Source organism: Chaetodon auriga, chromosome 23 (genome assembly GCF_051107435.1).
Source record: "Chaetodon auriga isolate fChaAug3 chromosome 23, fChaAug3.hap1, whole genome shotgun sequence".
Classification (NCBI taxonomy): Eukaryota; Metazoa; Chordata; class Actinopteri; order Chaetodontiformes; family Chaetodontidae; genus Chaetodon; species Chaetodon auriga.
The window spans coordinates 17,824,424-17,844,808 of record NC_135096.1 but is presented as its reverse complement, the minus strand read 5'-3'; the positions used below and the strand labels follow the sequence as shown (position 1 = coordinate 17,844,808).

Genomic DNA, 20,385 nt, shown 5'->3' with positions numbered 1-20,385 from the left:
GCACTTGAATGCAGCAGCACCCAACGCTCACTCCCGCCGAGGGGAAATTCAAACTGACGCTTTGGCTCCGCCTCCTCGAAAACGTATAAATACCCGCAGCTCCACTTCCTGTCTACAGTACTGCCTTCAGCAACCGATCCTTCAACGTCGGCAAGAAGGAGGAATCCAGTCAGAAAAATGGTGAGTTTTGAGACCGAAACACACTTTAAAAACGCACTGAGGTTTTTGTATGGGTGATAGGTGCTGTTATTAGGTGGTGTGTTCCGATAAAATGTGTTGTCCGTTCAGCGAAAGCTTTGATTTCTGTCTTTAACTGTGAATGTGTAGCAATAAAACTACGTACTTCTGATCCTGTCACACTAACTGTCATTTGGATGTTTTCGGATGTAATCCTGCGTGTATGCGCGTAAAGAAGATAAAGCTGATTTGGAATGAGGCCAAACTCCTGGCGCAGTTTCAATTAAAGTAGCTGAGAAAATCACCGTTGAGCGTGTCCATTTTTAATCCTCAAACCTACGTCTGACTCTTTAAATAAACCCGTCGAATGTTTTGTATAAGATCATGTGACCGTTTGACCAGATAAATGGACGAACGCGTGGCGCCTGAAGGCGCCATCAGATAACGCTCTGTCCGTGAACGCCCCACAAAGGTAGGGCTCTGCAGTGGTGTGGGGGCAGGGAGAGGGACCTCTTCCTGTCTGCACGGACCCCCCCCCCTCCCACGAACTGCTGTTAGCGGCTCGGTCCCTGTGTGGGAGGGACAAGAAGGTAGAGTTAACCCGCCACAGGTGTGCAGCAAGCCGTCATGTGACTGAACAGACGATCCATGAAGCCTCCAAAGTGTAACCGGAGGCCATTTACATTTAAGAGTTAAAAAAATCCAATATGGTTCCCCTTTGATGCATTCAAAGAGATCAACAGTTTTGATTAGGTCCGTTAAATCCCAGGCCATGCTGCATTTGTCACTTTGTCACATGACAGAAGTCTGCAGGGGCGGCAGGAAGTGTATTTTTCTTGACCTTTCAGACTAAAGGTGGCCCGTTGACAGTATGTGGCAGGTTGCACTTCTTTGAGGAGTTACCAGAAATGAAGCTGCAAACCAGTTAAGCCAGATGGTGACGGATGAATTGGAGGACTCATGATTTCCTCTAAACTGCAGAGGCTTGATCACTTGAAAGGCTGCAAAGTTCTGCAGTGGTGTTTCGTTTTTCAAACCAGGCCATGTGATGACAAGCAGCTTATATGGAGGCTCTGAGCAGCAGCAGCAGCAGCAGCAGCAGCAGCAGCAGCAGATGTGTGATCTGGGTCAGCTGGTGCACTGCAGAGGAAGAGCTGAACAAACTGAATACAAAGCAGAAACATGCAGCCTCATAACTCAGCCTCCCTTCTATGAGAAGGTAACCTCAAGTCTTCATCTCCTCTCTCCACAGCGTGAGTGTATTTCTATGCATGTCGGCCAGGCCGGAGCCCAGATGGGCAATGCGTGCTGGGAGCTCTACTGTCTGGAGCACGGCATCCAGCCGGACGGTCAGATGCCCAGTGACAAGACCATCGGAGGAGGAGACGACTCCTTCAACACCTTCTTCAGTGAGACTGGAGCTGGCAAACATGTTCCCAGAGCCATCTTTGTGGACTTGGAGCCAACCGTCATCGGTAAAAAACAGATTTTTTTTTTTCCATTGATATTTTTTCATTCACTCTTTCATTAATAATCAGTCATTCATGTTAGGAACACTGCTGAAGAATTTCACCACATTTGGTTAAAATGAGGTACAATACTAAGACAATGTTTTGTTTTGGTTTTTTTTTTTTTAAGTTGAATTTGTGAATAGTTAACTGGAGTGAAGCATCACCAGTATTCTTTGCCCCTCAGATGAAGTGCGGACTGGAATCTACCGTCAGCTCTTCCACCCTGAGCAGCTGATCACTGGAAAGGAAGATGCAGCCAACAACTACGCCCGCGGCCACTACACAGTCGGCAAGGAGATCATCGACCTTGTTCTTGACAGGACTCGCAAACTGGTGAGTTAAAATCCTTGAAACATGTTGGATGTGTATGCTGCCCTGTGTTATTGACATCTGTTGATTCATGTGATTTAACCTTTTGAACACTTTTTCCCTCTCAGGCCGACCAGTGCACAGGCCTCCAAGGCTTCCTCATCTTTCACTCCTTTGGAGGAGGAACCGGCTCTGGTTTCACCTCTCTGCTGATGGAACGTCTGTCTGTCGACTATGGCAAGAAGTCCAAGCTGGAGTTTGCAGTTTATCCAGCCCCCCAGGTGTCCACAGCTGTGGTTGAGCCCTACAACTCCATCCTGACCACCCACACCACCCTGGAGCACTCTGACTGTGCCTTCATGGTGGACAATGAGGCCATCTACGACATCTGCCGCAGGAACCTGGACATCGAGCGTCCCACCTACACCAACCTCAACAGGCTGATTGGACAGATCGTCTCCTCCATCACCGCCTCCCTGCGCTTCGACGGAGCCTTGAATGTGGATCTGACAGAGTTCCAGACCAACCTGGTGCCCTACCCTCGAATCCACTTCCCTCTGGCCACCTACGCCCCCGTTATCTCAGCAGAGAAGGCCTATCACGAGCAGTTATCAGTGGCTGACATCACCAATGCCTGCTTCGAGCCAGCCAATCAGATGGTGAAATGTGATCCTCGCCATGGCAAGTACATGGCCTGCTGCCTCCTGTACCGTGGTGATGTGGTGCCCAAAGATGTCAACTCGGCCATTGCAAACATCAAAACCAAACGCACCATCCAGTTTGTGGACTGGTGTCCCACAGGCTTCAAGGTGGGCATCAACTACCAGCCTCCCACTGTGGTTCCCGGAGGAGACCTGGCCAAGGTGCAGAGGGCCGTGTGCATGCTGAGCAACACCACCGCCATCGCCGAGGCCTGGGCTCGACTCGACCACAAGTTTGACCTGATGTACGCCAAGAGGGCCTTCGTGCACTGGTACGTGGGAGAGGGGATGGAGGAGGGAGAGTTCTCAGAGGCCCGAGAGGACATGGCTGCCCTGGAGAAGGATTATGAAGAGGTGGGAACCGACAGCATCGGGGAGGAGGATGAAGGTGAGGAATACTAGGTCGCTGAAACAGCTGTAGCTTGCTGCCTCCACTACGGTCCATCTATCCCAGAAAGAAAATCTGAACACCAAAATGTTTTGCTGTCGAGCAATATTTGACTCATTCCTTAAATTCTGCACATTCCAGTGACCAATCTGAGTTTCTGTCATTATTTTATCATGCAAACTAATAAAGGCTGTGAAGTCATTCTTTGTCCTGTTTTAACTTCAGATTACAACAGATGAAATCGGTCTCATCAGACATTGACTTTGGTCAGGCGTCATCACTGGTTTCATAGTGTAATACTTGTAAAATTTCTTGTTACACAATTTCTAATCATGACAATTGAAGTTTTTTGTTTTTTTTTTTTGAAAAAAAACCCTGATCTACAATTCTGAAAGTCCATCAGGAAGAGCTAGTCAATTTAATGCCAGTTGGACTGTGGTGCTTTGCAGACTGTTCTTTTTAAATCCAGATTGTCATGTTTGCCCTGTGAGCAGTTAAAAAAAACAGCACAATCAAACTTCACCTGCTGCCTGAGAAAAGCTTAATGCTCAAATGTCCTCACGCTGCTCTGAAAGCACATTAAACCTCCATTTATTTGCTTCACTGAAAACTTAATCTCAGGTGCCGTGAGATCATTTAGAAACTGCTGTGATGGGGCTAGTGTGTCATCTAATTCTGGATCAGGCTAAATCATGGAGCAGCAGGTCAGCCAGTGTGATGTTTGTGGGGTAAGCCCACTGAGATCTGTGGGAAAGTGCAGACTTTATTAATAGGTCAGAACTGGATATTCACACACAAAGACCAAAATGGCATTAATTTCCAGCTCATGGATTTATCTTCTGGTGCCATGAATGAGGCTGCTTGAGAGGAAGAGGTCTGTTCAAGCTGTTGAACCACTGCACTTGACTCCACTCATTCCTTCACATTCTGTTCCCATAATTTCATCTTGATCATCTTAAATCTTCAATAAAACCACACCAAACATATCTTCATTTTCAAATTGCCCTGCAAGGTTTTTGTTGCACAGGACATAAACCCCAGATGAATGAACTGTTTAATATGAATTTGTCTACACAGTTAAAGATAAACAGGTCCTACAAATGACAAATCAAATTGCTGCTTGAGGAAAAGCTGCAGAATCAGAAGTCACACGAGTGATTGCAGCACTTACACATGAAAAGATTTATTTAAGGTCTCACACACACAAAATAGCATTTCATGTTTATTTTTTTAAATTTTCTGATTTGCGTGAGGTATACAACAATATATCCAGTGACTTCAAATGATCTGAATGGCACACAAAGAGATGGACGTTTGTATTTTCTGCAGGTGTCAGTCATATGAGCAGAGGGAAGGAAGCTGCAGGCAAAATCATCTAGACCAGGGACCAGGATCTTTAAAGTGCCGACCCTTTTTCCACTTGACATGAAGTGGTATCACTTAAGCATTTAGGATCTTTTGATGCTTTAAAATATTTTTTTCTTGTTTTATAATTTTGCTTCCTTAGAGACCAAACCAACATGATGACCCAACAGCAGCACAGTTTAAACGAACTTCAACCACATATAAGAGGAAAAATTGCATTTTTGCTTCAATCTGGCTTTGGTAGCGACCAGAACTTCAGGCTGGATCTGCAAAGGCTGAAGTAAAATCTGATGTTTAAATAGTCTATGGCTCATTGACATGAAGCCAGTATGACAGTACATGCTTCTTTTCAGCTATTTCTTTTAAATGTCTTTAACTAATTCTTTTTTTCTTCCTGGTTTCATTTCCATTTTATTTTTTTATTAGCTGTGAATGAACACTTACCCTCTGAATGTCCCTGAACACATCATATCTGTGCCACAGACACTTAAAAATCAAATTTTAAGTACTACAATACCTGTGTAAATCCTTCCTGATCTTAAGGTCGTCTGATAGTCAGTTGTTTTTTAATTTTTTGACATCACCTTATATTTCAAGGAATGACCTGATGGGCATAACAACTTTTTTCATCTTGATAATCATCATCATCATTATCATCACCATCATTATAGGGAGAAAAGGCAAGGAAAGATAGAGGTCTGAGTGTGAAAGTCAGGGGCAGTCCATCAGACAGGAGGCTGGTCTGGGTAGTACTGGTTTCACTGGGGCAGAGCTTTCAGGATGGCATTGACCTCCTCAGCGACGGCTGTCAGAGCGAACTCAAACTGGTCCTGCAAAGAAGAGGAAAGACAATTACATTTATAATGATATAAATCAGCATTTATTTATGTTTGTAAATACAAAACACCCCCTGTGGTGTCTGTGCTCTGACCAGGTCCACCACAGTCATGTAAATTCTACGTCAACAGGGGTGTGCAGAGTCTACATATGTCTGAGATATCTTAGTAACCTCCACTTTACCACCATGTTCCAGGAAATAATAAGACATGTCCTCCACTGAGTGCATGTGCATCCATAAGTAGAGCATTACCACCATCTACTGGACCGTCCTTTGCCCAACCTGTTCCAGTGTTGCCATGCCATGTGTGAAAAGGCGCAAGATAGTGCACGTGTGAGGTTATCCTAGTAATTTACCAAGACAACTGTGTGAAAGAGGCATTGGCAACAGAATTTACACTGAATGGTCTGTGAGCTCAAAACATTGTGACGACGTTACTTCTACAGTTGTTAGTAACCTTTCAGAGAAGTCTTCTGAGTGTGTTTTCTTTAATGGGGCAGTGGTATTGTCAGATGTTTGAGATCTTGGAGTTACTGGTTTGATCCTTCAGTTGGTTTTGAGTTAAAGGCAGATGTTCTCAGTCATGGACTGTAGTCAGAGAAGTCGGGAGAGCATGACTGGCTTGATGGTGCAGTGGTCTTGTCAGGTGTCTGACAGCTTAGAGTTGCTGGTTCGGTCCCTGGGTTTGTTATTTTTGTTTTAAAGGCAGATGTCCTCAGTCATGGACTGAAAAGTAGTGAGAGAAGTCTTGAGAGCATGACTGGCTTGGTGGTGCAGTGGTCTTGTCAGGGGTCTGACAGCTTGGAGTTCCTGGTTTGTTCCCTGAATTTGTTTTTTTTGTTTTTTTTTAATAAAGGCAGACGTCCTCAGTCATGGACTGAAAAGTAGTGAGAGAAGTCCTGAGAGCATGACTGGCTTGGCGGTGCAGTGGTACTGTCAGGTGTCTGACAGCTAGGAGTTGTTGGTTCAATTCTTGAGTTAGACTTTTTTGTTTTATAGGCAGATGTCCTAAGTTATGGAGTGAAAAGTAGTCAGAGAAGTCTTGAGAGCATGACTGGCTCGGTGGTGCAGTGGTCTTGTCAGGTGTCTGACAGCTTAGAGTTGCTGGTTCGGTCCCTGGGTTTGTTATTTTTGTTTTAAAGGCAGATGTCCTCAGTCATGGACTGAAAAGTAGTGAGAGAAGTCTTGAGAGCATGACTGGCTTGGTGGTGCAATGGTACTGTCAGGTGTCTGAGAGTTTGGAGCCCCTGGTTTGGTTCCTGAGTTTCTTATTTTTGTTTTAAAGGCAGATGTTCTCAGTCATGGACTGAAAAGTAGTGAGAGAAGTCTTGAGAGCATGACTAGCTTGGCGGTGCAGTGGTATTGTCAGGTGTCTGACAGCTAGGAGTTGTTGGTTCAATTCTTGAGTTAGACTTTTTTTGTTTTATAGGCAGATGTCCTAAGTTATGGAGTGAAAAGTAGTCAGAGAAGTCTTGAGAGCCTGACTGGCTTGGCGGTGCAGTGGTATTGTCAGGTGTCTGACAGCTTAGAGTTGCTGGTTTGGTCCCTGGGTTTCTTATTTTTGTTTTAAAGGTAGATGTTCTCAGTCATGGACTGAAAAGTAGTGAGAGAAGTCCTGAGAGCATGACTGGCTTGGCGGTGCAGTGGTATTGTCAGGTGTCTGACAGCTTAGAGTTGCTGGTTTGGTCCCTGGGTTTCTTATTTTTGTTTTAAAGGTAGATGTTCTCAGTCATGGACTGAAAAGTAGTGAGAGAAGTCTTGAGAGAATGACTGGCCTGGTGGTGCAGTGGTACTGTCAGGTGTCTGACAGCTAGGAGTTGTTGGTTCAATTCTTGAGTTAGACTTTTTTGTTTTATCGACAGATGTCCTCAGTTATGGAGTGAAAAGTAGTGAGAGAAGTCTTGAGAGCATGACTGGCTTGATGGTGTAATGGTATTGTCAGGTGTCTGAGAGTTTGGAGCCCCTGGTTCGGTTCCTGAGTTTCTTATTTTTGTTTTAAAGGCAGATGTTCTCAGTCATGGACTGAAAAGTAGTGAGAGAAGTCCTGAGAGCATGACTGGCTCGGCGGTGCAGTGGTATTGTCAGGTGTCTGACACTTTGGAGTTGTTGGTTCAATTCTTGAGTTAGACTTTTTTTGTTTTAAAGGCAGATGTTCTCAGTCATAGACTGTAAAGTAGTGAGAGAAGTCTTGAGCGCATGACTGGCTTGGTGGTGCAGTGGTATTGTCAGGTGTCTGAGAGTTTGGAGCCCCTGGTTTGGTTCCTGAGTTTCTTATTTTTGTTTTAAAGGCAGACGTCCTCAGTCATAGACTGTAAAGTAGTGAGAGAAGTCTTGAGAGCCTGACTGGCTTGGCGGTGCAGTGGTATTGTCAGGTGTCTGACAGCTTAGAGTTGCTGGTTCGGTCCCTGGGTTTGTTATTTTTGTTTTAAAGGCAGATGTCCTCAGTCATGGACTGAAAAGTAGTGAGAGAAGTGTTGAGAGCATGACTGGCTCGGCGGTGCAGTGGTCTTGTCAGGTGTCTGACAGCTTAGAGTTGCTGGTTTGGTCCCTGGGTTTCTTATTTTTGTTTTAAAGGTAGATGTTCTCAGTCATGGACTGAAAAGTAGTGAGAGAAGTCTTGAGCGCATGACTGGCCTGGTGGTGCAGTGGTACTGTCAGGTGTCTGACAGCTAGGAGTTGTTGGTTCAATTCTTGAGTTAGACTTTTTTGTTTTATCGGCAGATGTCCTCAGTTATGGAGTGAAAAGTAGTGAGAGAAGTCTTGAGAGCATGACTGGCTTGGTGGTGCAATGGTACTGTCAGGTGTCTGAGAGTTTGGAGCCCCTGGTTCGGTTCCTGAGTTTCTTATTTTTGTTTTAAAGGCAGATGTTCTCAGTCATGGACTGAAAAGTAGTGAGAGAAGTCCTGAGAGCATGACTGGCTTGGCGGTGCAGTGGTATTGTCAGGTGTCTGACAGCTTAGAGTTGCTGGTTTGGTCCCTGGGTTTCTTATTTTTGTTTTAAAGGTAGATGTTCTCAGTCATGGACTGAAAAGTAGTGAGAGAAGTCTTGAGAGCATGACTGGCCTGGTGGTGCAGTGGTACTGTCAGGTGTCTGACAGCTAGGAGTTGTTGGTTCAATTCTTGAGTTAGACTTTTTTGTTTTATCGGCAGATGTCCTCAGTTATGGAGTGAAAAGTAGTCAGAGAAGTCTTGAGAGCATGACTGGCTTGATGGTGTAATGGTACTGTCAGGTGTCTGAGAGTTTGGAGCCCCTGGTTCGGTTCCTGAGTTTCTTATTTTTGTTTTAAAGGCAGATGTTCTCAGTCATGGACTGTAAAGTAGTGAGAGAAGTCTTGAGCGCATGACTGGCTTGGTGGTGCAGTGGTATTGTCAGGTGTCTGAGAGTTTGGAGCCCCTGGTTCGGTTCCTGAGTTTCTTATTTTTGTCAGGCACTGAGAGAAAAGTAGACAGAGAGGTGTTGGGAGTGTGACTGGTGAAGTGGTTTTGTCCTATGTTCAACAGCTTAGAGTTGGTGGTTTGGTCCCTGAGTTTGTGTTTTAATGGCAGATGTTCTCAGCTACTGAGTGAAGAGAGGTCCCAGAACGCGGCTGGCTTGGCGGTGCAGTGGTCTTGTCAGGTGTCTAAGAGTTTGGAGTTGCCGGTTCGATCCCAGAGTTTGACCTATGTGTTTTAAAGGCCCACGTCCTCAGGCACCGAGTGAAAAGTAGACAGAGAGGTGTTGGGAGTGTGACTGGTGAAGTGGTACTGTCCTGTGTTGGACAGCTTAGAGTTTGTGCTTTAAAGGCAGATGTTCTCAGCTACTGAGTGAAGAGAGGTCCCAGAACGCGGCTGGCTTGGCGGTGCAGTGGTCTTGTCAGGTGTCTACGAGCTTGGAGTTGCCGGTTCGATCCCAGAGTTTGGCCTATGTGTTTTGAAGGCCCACGTCCTCAGGCACCGAGTGAAAAGTAGACAGAGAGGTGTTGGGAGTGTGACTGGTGAAGTGGTACTGTCCTGTGTTGGACAGCTTAGAGTTTGTGCTTTAAAGGCAGATGTTCTCAGCTACTGAGTGAAGAGAGGTCCCAGAACGCGGCTGGCTTGGCGGTGCAGTGGTCTTGTCAGGTGTCTACGAGCTTGGAGTTGCCGGTTCGATCCCAGAGTTTGGCCTATGTGTTTTGAAGGCCCACGTCCTCAGGCACCGAGTGAAAAGTAGACAGAGAGGTGTTGGGAGTGTGACTGGTGAAGTGGTACTGTCCTGTGTTGGACAGCTTAGAGTTTGTGCTTTAAAGGCAGATGTTCTCAGCTACTGAGTGAAGAGAGGTCCCAGAACGCGGCTGGCTTGGCGGTGCAGTGGTCTTGTCAGGTGTCTACGAGCTTGGAGTTGCCGGTTCGATCCCAGAGTTTGGCCTATGTGTTTTGAAGGCCCACGTCCTCAGGCACCGAGTGAAAAGTAGACAGAGAGGTGTTGGGAGTGTGACTGGTGAAGTGGTACTGTCCTGTGTTGGACAGCTTAGAGTTGGTGGTTTGGTCCCTGAGTTTGTGTTTTAAAGGCAGATGTTCTCAGCTACTGGACAAAGAGCTGTCAGAGAGGTCTCAGCACATGACTGGTTTGGTGGTGCAGTGGTCTTGTCAGGTGTCTGCGAGCTTGGAGTTGCCGGTTCGATTCCAGAGTTTGGCTTATGTGTTTTAAAGGCCAATGTCCTCAGTCACAGAGTGAAAAGTAGACAGAGAGGTGTTGGGAGTGTGACTGGTGAAGTGGTATTGTCATATGTTTGGAGTTTGTGTTTTAAAGGCAGATGTTTTCGGTCACTCAGTCATTGAAAGGCTGGGTGGATCAGCTTTGAGCTAAGCAACTGTGTAGCTCACTGAGATAAGTTGCTGATGTGGTTGGTGGTGCTGCTACCTGAGGTTCAGGGTTCGAATCCCAGCTGTCCTGATGAGATTTTCAAGGTTTTCCCTAGAGTAATGCAGAGGATAAGTACAAGTTCCAAACATGAAAAAGTGTGAAAAGCTCGGTGGAGCAGTGGTATCGGCCTCGCTTGGTAAAGCATCTGCTACTGTGTGGCAGACCTGGTTCGAATCCCATCAGACCCCGGACTCGTAGCAGAAAGATGGTGGGTGGAGGGGCTAGGGAGGGGGGCCGTGTCCCCCTGGATTCCTGGGGAGGTGCACATGGGGGGGTTATATAAAAAAAGGATGCCGCCACAAGTTGGTAGAATAATTAATTTTATTTTTCCCGCCGCCGCCTGCCAGGAAACACTAAAAAAAATAAAAAAAAAAATAAAGAAAAATGGCCTCCTCCTCCTCCTCCTCCTCCTCCTCCTCGATCCCCGGCCTGTCCCTCCACCCGCCGTCTTTCTGCTACAGGTATCAGCAAGTAGTCAGCTGACTGTCTACTTGCTGATACCTGTTACAGAAGGACGGCGGGTGGAGGGACAGGGCGGGGGTCGTGTCCCTGGAGGGGGTACAAAGACAGGTTATGCAAGAACAAAGTGAGTACTTGCTAACTACTGGCTCTACAAGTCAAAAAGTAGCTAACTAGTAGCTGAGTACAGGCTGACTACTTGCTGACTAGTAGCTGACTACTAACTGAGTACAGGCTAAATACTTGCTGACTAGGAGCTGACTACTTGCTAACTAGTAGCTGACTAGGAGCTGACCACAGGCTGACTACTAACTGAGTACAGGCTAAATACTTGCTGACTAGGAGCTGACTACTTGCTAACTAGTAGCTGACTATGAGCTGACTACTGGCTGAGTACATGCTGACTACAGGCTGACTACTTGCTAACTAGTAGCTGACTACTGGCTGAGTACAGGCCGACTACTTGCTAACTAGTAGCTGACTATGAGCTGACTACTAACTGACTACTGGCTGAGTACAGGCTGACTACTTGCTAACTAGTAGCTGACTATGGGCTGACTACTAACTGACTACTGGCTGAGTACATGCTGACTACAGGCTGACTACTTGCTAACTAGTAGCTGACAACTAACTGACTACTGGCTGACTACAGGCTGACTAGGAGCTGACTACTGGCTAAATACTTGCTGACTACTTGCTAACTAGTAGCTGACTATGAGCTGTCTACTAACTGACTACTGGCTGAGTACATGCTGACTACTGGCTAAATACTTGCTGACTACTAACAGACTACTGGCTGAGTACAAGCTGACTACTTGCTGACTAGGAGCTGACTACAGGCTGACTACTTGCTAACTAGTAGTTGAGTACTGGCTAAATCCTTCTGACTACTACTGAGTAGCTGAGTACTGGCTGACTACTGGCTAAATACTTGCTGACTACAGGCTGACTACTTGCTAACTAGTAGCTGACTACTGGCTGAGTACAGGCTGACTACTGGCTAAATACTTGCTGACTAGGAGCTGCCTACAAGCTGACTACTTGCTAACTAGTAGCTGAGTACTGGCTAAATCCTTCTGACTACTACTGAGTAGCTGAGTACTGGCTGACTATTGGCTGACTACTGGCTAAATACTTGCTGACTAGGAGCTGACTACTAACTGACTACTGGCTAAGTACTTGCTGACTACTGGTGGAGTACAAGCTGACTATTGGCTGACTACTTGACCCTATAAGCTACTCCAGAAATGCGCTTACCTTGGTGCAAACCATCCCAGGCCTCTGGTCTCGGACATGCTCCAGTGTAGCAGCAATGTCAATCTCCTTCACACCTGCAAGACAACAACAGGTAGCACACTTTTAAAACTGCCAGTAGGTGACCTGTCACTGACAGGAAGATAAACTTTCCATTAGCTGGTGCTTTCTTTCACTCATAAGTAACACATATAAACCTCACCTTTAGCCATACGATTGAGAACCATATCAATCAGGATGTACGTCCCAGTACGGCCTGTACCATCACTATGGAAACAACACAAAGCAGTAATCCATGACATAATTTACTCATTTTGAGAATTTAGACTACAATTAGAGTGTATGTACATGGGTGCTGCCTGTCTTTACCTGCAGTGCACAATGATGGGGCAAGATCGTCCTCGATAGCATTTATTCACCTTCCTGTAGAACAAGAACAAAACAAGGGGACAACTTCTGTTAAGAAGCAATTCCAAAAAGTATTTAACCTTAACAATCTGCTGTGTCAGATAGATGGACAGAGATAGAAAAGGGGGTTTTCAGCGGCGGACCTCCTGCTGCAGCCATATCAGTCCATGATCATTTTTGTGACTATGCAACTGGACCCAGACTACTAGCTGCAAACCACAAGAATGACACAGACAGATATGTTCAAAACTAAACCAAAGTCCCTGCTGACCTCCATCGCACAGGGAGGACAGGAAGAGATCAATTAATTTGACACTTTTTTAAAAATAATGTTGTGGACATAAGTTACTTGTTATGACAGAATTCATCCGCATGCAGCTCAAAATCAACTATTCCCAACAATTCAACTGGCTTTCAGGTCTCATTTAGTGCTTGAATTTCTGTTGGGAGTTTCTTAACTGCATTTTGACAGGTATGTGGATATACAAATAGCTGCAGTACCTTCGGAAGTCCAGCAGGGGGCGCGTGGAGGTGGGGATGCCCTGAGCTGGCCAGCTGAGGAAGTGGAACTGAGTGAGCGTCCTGGTCTCCTGCGTCTGAACATTCTTCAAGTAGAAGCTTCGCACCAGGAAGTCGTTACACCAGATGTGCTCTGAAACCAGGTTCACCTGGATGGGATCAAAAACAGCTGCTGAAGGACTCAAAGGGATCCCACACATCCCGCCTCGCAGCCTCTTGTTCTGCTCTCACCTCATAAATGTGGTAGAGGGACGAGCCCTCATCAGGCCAGTAGCGGTCACACTGTTTCTCTCCATCCTCCACCAGAGCCGTCATCATCACAATCACAGTGCAGCCGTTCTCCCACACCATCTACACAACAAGAAAGCTCATGTCAAAACCTCCAGACCTGCTTCCTCCCAGATATTTTATTCTGCGCCTCACTGACCTGCCAGAAGTCAGAGATGGTATGCGACAGGGGGCCCTGGGTGGCAATGTAGGCTGGCATCCGGGGGTCATGCTCAATCTGAAGGAAGGTGGGGATCAAAGAGGTCAAAGGTTACTTTGGGGGCAACATCACATTTTGATGTTTTGTTATATCATGCTTGACATGACATAACATAAAAATTATGGACAGAACTGATGGAGTGGACATGTTCACAACAATGCTGGGAGCAAAGGGGTGACCTCACCTCAACCAAACATCACTCCTCCTAAACCTAACCAACCCAACCAACAAGGGCAAAGAATACTAGCCAATCAGAGGCAGAGTAGTGCAGGTCATCTCTTCACCATAGTGGGATTTGTAATTTAGTGTCCCAGATACAGTGATGAGGGGAACTGGAAACCATCTTTGGGAAAAATTAATCTGATGTGTGCTTAGATTTTTTAGCTCACACTCGAACATGGGGGAGTTATGGCCTATTAATCATCCACAGTAGCTCACACTTACTATAGTGCTGGCATTGATGTAGTCAGAGCGTGAAGGGTTGATCTCTGCCTTCAGCTTCACCCTGGAGTGGTCATCTGAAGAGCAACAGTGAGTGTCAGTACCTTCAAGCTTAAATCACACAGATCATGCATCGTCTTGTTTCGCATTAATATTTCTTGTTTTCTGGTTTAAACGAATAACTTGAGCTGTCTGTGTGCATCATTAGTTCCACTGGCAGGACTCACAGGGCACAGAGTCGGGGCAGCGGTTCTTCTTGATGTTGGCGTCGCTCTGAGCCACAGAGACGGCACTGGGCTCGGCCTGGTAGGAGCACAGAGCCTCCCACTCCTTCATCAGACGGTCCTTGTTCCTCAGGTGGTCCTCCATGTAGGCCTGAGGGACATTAGCAAGACAGACCATCTGATACGATTCACTCAAAATGAGCCTGAGCTTGTTTAAACTAAGTACTTATAAATAATAATAATACATTTTATTTAAAAGCGCCTTTCTAGACACTCAAGGACACTTTACAAAGATAAAGCAAGTAGAATAAAACAGCTACTGATGAAAAGACAAAATGCCCCACGCTGACCAGGATCATGTGACCGGTGGAGATGTCCATGTTGGCTTGTGCCGGCTCCTCGCACCATGACGGCGTGCTGCTGTGGGAGCTCGGGCTGGGCTGGGCTCCGTCGCTGAACTGGGACGACACACTGCTCACCCTTGAGTCGGCGCCTCCTGCTGCTCCTGCTCCTCCTCCCCCGACGCCTCCTCCTGCACCTCCTCCTCCGCTCACTCCTCCCACGGCACCGAGGGCAGCAGCTTCCAGGCGTCCAAAGGCTCCTTTTGAGGCCATGTGCTGGCGACACAGGTCCTGGTGAGCCAGTTCTGCATGTTACACTGCGTTATCACATGATCAGTCTGGTTTCTGCTGACGCGCTGTTTTTGCCCTTTGACCCCTTACCTGGTACTCCTGGTGGCTGAAGCTGCCTCCCTCTGGCCCCAGACCCAGCTTCTTTGCTGCCAGCCGGTGGGCATGGTGACGCAGGCACGCGATGGTCATGGCTGCCACCAGGATGCCACCAATGCAGGCCATGGCCACCAGTGTGGCGAACACCCAGCGGGAGCCCGGCTGTACTCGAGTCGCCAGGGGCAACGCATTCCCATCATTCCTCTGTGGTAGGAAGGACAGAAAGGGAGCATTAAGTTAACAAATGAGGAGGAGGTGTTGTCTCTTTTATTATTTTTGATGATTGATATGATTTTTGATTATTTTTGTCTGTTTTTTAAATGTGAAATCTATAGACAGATGAGCCTTTTGGCCTCTTCTTCCCTCCTTTCCCAACACTCATTTCTCCTCTCTCCTCTCTGATCCCATCTTCTCCTCATCACCCCCAACTTTCTCTTCCCTCCTTTTCATCATCCTTTCTTCCTCTTCTTCCCTCTGTTCTCTTGTATTCTCCCCCCTCTTCTTCCTGGATGAACTGTCTCTCTGAACACATCAATGCATCAATAATTATAATCTTTAACCTTTAACATTATCAATATTATTCTGCATTATGACAACTAGTAATAATAACAATATTTTAATACCACTTCTTTAAGTAATGCTTTGAATACTGGACTTTTTCTTATAACAGTATGTCTACACCGTAGTATTGTGACTTTTACTTCACTAAAAGATCTGAGTACAGTAGTAGAAACAGAGAAATCGTGGTAGCAGCATTAGCTTTAGCATAAATCAGATACTTCTGGTCCTTGAGGATAGTTGGTTGATTACTTGCACATTACTGTGCCAAATAAACTGACAATGTCAGACTTTGTTGTGATTATTTTGGTGATTTTGTCTTGGTCTGACTTCCTCAGGGATCAAACACACCACCCACCTCTCCAGCACCGCCCTGCAGCACCTTCAGGCCCGTCTCAGTGTCCAGGAAGTTCTTCTCTGCAACTGCAGGAATGAAGCTTAGAACAATGACTGGGACACTTCTGAAGAAAACAACTTGCTGATTGCTGTAATTACACTGTCTTTCAGTCAATCCTGGAGTACTACATGGGAGACAGTATTTGAAATATATTTACCAGCTTTCTCGGCCACATCTCCGGCCGTCAGGTTCTTGGAGTTCGGTCTGATCCTGAAGGTGATCGCAGGTCCGACCACACTGCAGAGGACAAAGCACAAGACAACATCCAAAGAGGAATAAACACAATTGTTTCAATAAAGTATTTTGTAAGTATTGAACTGAAGGGTTTATCTTTCACTCTGTGGACATCACCAAAACTTCAAATAACTTAATAAAGAGATCTTTGCAGTGAGGCTTCCACTCTGAGGTCAGAGGTCAGGGCTCATTGTCAGGTGAGAGGATTAGACTGAGCAGCAAACGGACAGCAGACAGGCTCCACTGCTGTGGCTGAAATGAAAGTAAGTGATCCAGCCAATGAGAGGAGGAGGAGGGTCCAGAGGCTTCAGGCTGCAGGATCTGGATCTGACAGATCTGTGAGGGTCCCGGGGCCTCGGGCCTACCTGATGTTGATGAAGGAGCCGGTGGAGAGGCCGATCCTCTCTGACAGGCGCTCCAACAGACGCACCCCATCGTTCAGACTGAGGGGGCTGCGGCGACAAAACGCACACATTCATACACACACACACACACACACACACGCAAATACAATGAAACACACACATTCATACACACATACACAAAAATAAAATGAAACACACACAAACACAATGAAACACACACACACACACATACATACATACATACACAAATAAAATGAAAAAAACACATTCATACACACACATATACACACAAACACAAAGAAACACACACACACATACACACAAATACAATGAAAGACATTCATACAGACACAAAGACACACACATTCAGAGACACATACAAACGCACACATTCACACACACATAAACATACACACACATAAAGAATCAGTCCTCCTGATTGGCCGATCAGGTGGAGGAAGCGAGCTCACTACACCTCTGATTGGTGACGATGTAGCCGTACTCCTCAGTCTGGGGCTTCTTCTTCTTCAGTTCGTCCTGATTGGCCGCTGCCTTTGAGTTTTTCTGGACTCCTGCTGGTTTGGGGGGCGTGGCGGTGGAGGGCGGAGCCTTGAGGGCGGCCATCTTATACGCCATGGAACCCTCTGTGACCTGATGGGTAAAGATAAATGAACATTTGATTCTCTGACATGTTCTTCAATCTAAGCTCCAGACTTATAGAAGTGATGTTTGCGGCGACATGCTCACCTTCTTTCCGGTGGCGGCGGCGTTGTTTCCATATTTATCTGAACAGTAGACAAAAACACACTCATCAGTGTCACAAGAGAAGAGATTTTTGTATGTATTTTAACCCAAACACGACGTGCATTTGACAGCACAACACGTCCTGATCCCATCCCTTCACACCATCTCATGATCCACCGTGACATCAGTTGTACATTTTGCATAGAAAACACAGAAGAAGACAAAGATGGCCATGTTTCTGCCTCTGTGACTTGAGTTCATACTCTGATATTAACTGCAAAGACTGATAAAAGGCTTCAAAAGCAATAACTATTCTATATTTAGGACATCATTTCAGGGCTGGTGCACAGGCAGGAGGTTTAATCTGCGTCCTGTTTGTTTCGTAACATTCACAAACCTGTGATTCTCACAAGCCTCATTGGCTGATTTGAAGCACTCGTGTTCACCTCAGCACATTGTTTTATGATGATGACGATGGCGGACCGACCTTTGGTTTGTTTGTGGGCGTACGAGCCGTCCAGCTGCAGCTGCTTCAGAGCCGCCGGCAGGTTGTCTTTCTGCTCGGGGGACAGGTCCTTCATGTCGAGGCCGTAGTGATCGAGCAGCAGAGCCAGCCTCTGCAGAGAGCGCTCTGAAAAACACAGCAGCCCTGACTCCACGCTTCACCCCCACCCTGTCACACTGAACTCATTCTGCAGAGCTGAGCACTGAAAACATTATTGATCACACTTACTGAAGGATTCATGTGTTCATCACTTTAAGGCAGCAGCTGGTAAAAGTGGAGCTGATTCTAAAATATATTTCATGTATTTTCAGACAGGTGTCTGTACTGCTGAGCTGCTTGCGATGTCCCCTGAGGATCAATAAAGTCTTTCATAAAATCATCATTTACTTGCTGATTTAATCTGAATCTGAAAATGGAAATAAAGTCCAAGTAAAACTTTCTAAATAAAAGCAGCTTCATTCTATTTCCGTTCTTCTTTCCCTTCATTTCTTGATATCTGACAGCTGAAATTAATGATATTCATATTCATCTTTCTCCCCCCCTCACCATCCAGTCCTGACAGGGCGTCGTACTCCTCCTGCGCCTTCTTCTCAGCCTGCTGCTGCTTCCTGAGCTGGGCCATCTGGGAAACGTAGTCCTCGCCGTAGTCCAGTGGGAAGTCCAGCTCTGGGAAGAAGGAGGAGGGCGAGGCGGAGGAAGGGGATGATGGGGAGGACAGTGAGGAGGGAAATCCTGCTGCTACTGCCCCCCTGTGGCGGGAGAGGGACTGCACAGGGGAGGAGGAGGAGGAAGAAGAGGAGGAAGAGGAGGAAGAAGGGGAGGTGAGGTAAAAGGACAACAGGTCCTGGAGGAGCTGCCGGTCTCTGTCCAGAGGGGCTCCTCTGGATCTGGAGGCGAGGAGCGGGAAGGCCGGATTATCATCCAGAGAGTTGAGGGAGCGCTCCTCCTCCCCCTGGTAGCCATACTGCTGCTGCAACACACACACACACACACACACACACACACACACACAGAGTGTGTTTCTATGAATCATCTTAAACACGTCGGACACTAAATCTAACCTTCAGCTGAGACATCACATCTCGCTTTCTTTCCCCACCTGGCGGTAGGTGTACGGGTCCAGCAGGGGCGTCTGCATGTGGACGGAGGACCTGGAAGGGTCGAGGATCATGTAGTCCACGTACTGCTGCATCATCTCGCGGTCAGCTGGATCCTCGGGCCCCTGAACCCTCTGCTGACTGGGACCGGACAGTCTGGGAAATGAGACTTTTCATTGGCTCACAGCACTTCCTGACAGTTTCTGACTGGTTCTGAGGAACTTTCTGAAACTAGAACTTCCAGAATTATAAAGCAGAAACTGAAAAGGACAAAACTGCTCTGTCCAAGTCTGAATTTCTTTGAATCCAGACAAACGTGCTTGTTTTCAGTCTGACTGCTCGACTTTTAAGATGACTCTTTGAGATGACATATTTTCACTTTTTTGCAGTGTGGTTTGTGCAGCTCTGAGCAGGGCTGATGGGGGGGGGGGGGGCATGCTGCAGGGATTCTTACTGTTTGGCTGACTTCTCTTGAGGTTTGGAAGGGGAGCCCACAGTGGGGACGTGGCTCAGCTCTCGGTCGATGATGGCCTGGGTGACGTCGTCCCTCCAGGTCAGACCTGGGCAGCCACAGAACTGTCAGCTGTGACTTCTAAAGCCTGATTCTCCCGAAGCTTCACATGCCACAGTAAATGAGACTCACCTTGCACCATCAGGTCTTTGAGGACCTCCTGCAGCTTGTGCAGGACTTGTACAGACACCTGGTACTGGACTGGCTCCTGGTGAGGAGCCTGGCACTGTCCAAACAGGCCGTCTGCACAGGGAGACACAGACAAGCCAGTTTTTTAGCTTACATCCATTTAAAACATAATCTGAATTTATCTCTGTGACGTCTTTGCTGCAAAAGCTGATCCAACTCTGTCCTCTGTGCTGAGGCGTCTGCAGCATCAGCCCTGCTGTGCCTGCGACATAGTGAGACTGAAACAGACAAGAAGACTTTTAGTCAGTGCAGACTCAGTGAAACAAGCACGAACACGAGAGCAGAAAACATTCTAAATGACTTATTCAACTTTCTGAAGCCCTTTGTTTGCAGATGATGGTATTCTGCTCTTATTTCGGTTTTATGCAGCTTCCCAACTTTTTTGGACTATAAAAAAAAATCTCTGCTGTCTTTGGAATAGCAGGTACTTGACAGGTTTACCTCCTCAGACCACCTCACTGCTTCAAAGACTGGGATGCTCTGCTCAGACGTTTACAGAAATTAAACGGGTTTTTGCTGAATGCAGTCTGGAATGTACTTATTTTACTAAATATTCCATCTTCAATGCAGATTCCAGATGTTTCAGAGCACAAATGATCACAAATAAAATGTTTTCGACTCAAATATCCCAAAGGTTTAATACAGGTGGATGGTTGTGTTAATGCAGTCTGGAATGTGTTCATTTTAACACAGATTACAGATGCTTCAAGACACAAAATTCATCTTTTTCTGAATGCAGTTTGGTTTCTTTTGCTGTATGTAACATAAAGAAATCTGTACTGCTAATCTCAGTGTCAAATAGGTCTACTCATCAGGCCTCAAAGCAAAGCAGCCTGGGACGAGCTGCACGAGAGCTGGATTGTTTTTCATTTGGGTAAATCGATCCTTCAACCCAGTGGAAACTCAAAGCAGCTTAGCATCAACGACTCAGAGACTCAGCAAACTGTTCTCAGTGCAGTGAAACACAAACACAATGTACCCACAAACACAAGCAAAGAAATACATAAACACACCTATACACAAGAGAAAATGTCTCCCAGAATGTCTCCTGTGTATAAGAAGAGACACCGTATTCTGACATTTGGACAACCGCA

General features: G+C 46.4%; 2 protein-coding genes across 7 annotated transcripts in view; one reads left to right on the top strand and one right to left on the bottom strand.

Annotated features, from left to right (window-relative positions):
* The first annotated feature begins 117 nt into the window (after positions 1–117).
* On the top strand, positions 118–3,287 carry LOC143315709 (tubulin alpha chain-like). Its single transcript, XM_076723048.1, has 4 exons — positions 118–180; positions 1,430–1,652; positions 1,873–2,021; positions 2,126–3,287. Exons 1-4 carry the CDS (start codon positions 178–180, stop codon positions 3,098–3,100), a joined length of 1,350 nt encoding a protein of 449 aa, XP_076579163.1. The 5' UTR covers positions 118–177; the 3' UTR covers positions 3,101–3,287.
* A 966-nt stretch (positions 3,288–4,253) lies between these two features.
* The window catches only part of ptprnb (protein tyrosine phosphatase receptor type Nb), a 29,379-nt gene continuing 13,247 nt past the window's right edge, over positions 4,254–20,385 (bottom strand). The window contains exons 3-23 of one of the 6 annotated variants that reach the window (XM_076723637.1): positions 19,235–19,345; positions 19,046–19,151; positions 18,594–18,747; positions 18,041–18,464; positions 17,477–17,620; positions 16,993–17,030; positions 16,721–16,896; positions 16,246–16,332; positions 15,804–15,883; positions 15,608–15,672; positions 14,686–14,895; positions 14,314–14,595; positions 13,967–14,114; positions 13,743–13,816; positions 13,239–13,316; positions 13,043–13,162; positions 12,794–12,960; positions 12,254–12,307; positions 12,087–12,151; positions 11,888–11,961; positions 4,254–5,281 (exon numbers count right to left, since the gene is read on the bottom strand). In XM_076723637.1, the coding sequence (XP_076579752.1) occupies positions 5,210–5,281; positions 11,888–11,961; positions 12,087–12,151; positions 12,254–12,307; positions 12,794–12,960; positions 13,043–13,162; positions 13,239–13,316; positions 13,743–13,816; positions 13,967–14,114; positions 14,314–14,595; positions 14,686–14,895; positions 15,608–15,672; positions 15,804–15,883; positions 16,246–16,332; positions 16,721–16,896; positions 16,993–17,030; positions 17,477–17,620; positions 18,041–18,464; positions 18,594–18,747; positions 19,046–19,151; positions 19,235–19,345 (2,729 nt within the window). In that variant the 3' untranslated portion in view covers positions 4,254–5,209. The remainder of the gene's footprint in view (positions 5,282–11,887; positions 11,962–12,086; positions 12,152–12,253; positions 12,308–12,793; positions 12,961–13,042; positions 13,163–13,238; positions 13,317–13,742; positions 13,817–13,966; positions 14,115–14,313; positions 14,596–14,685; positions 14,896–15,607; positions 15,673–15,803; positions 15,884–16,245; positions 16,333–16,720; positions 16,897–16,992; positions 17,031–17,476; positions 17,621–18,040; positions 18,465–18,593; positions 18,748–19,045; positions 19,152–19,234; positions 19,346–20,385) is intronic. The other 5 variants (XM_076723639.1, XM_076723638.1, XM_076723640.1 and 2 more) reach the window with 5 other exon arrangements.

What these genes read in the sequence shown, in the direction of transcription:
- LOC143315709 (XM_076723048.1), top strand. An exon ending in CTTGGAGCCAACCGTCATCG is followed by an intron (nt 1,653 to 1,872) that starts GTAAAAAACAGA and finishes TTTGCCCCTCAG; the next exon opens with ATGAAGTGCGGACTGGAATC. An exon ending in TTGACAGGACTCGCAAACTG is followed by an intron (nt 2,022 to 2,125) that starts GTGAGTTAAAAT and finishes TTTCCCTCTCAG; the next exon opens with GCCGACCAGTGCACAGGCCT.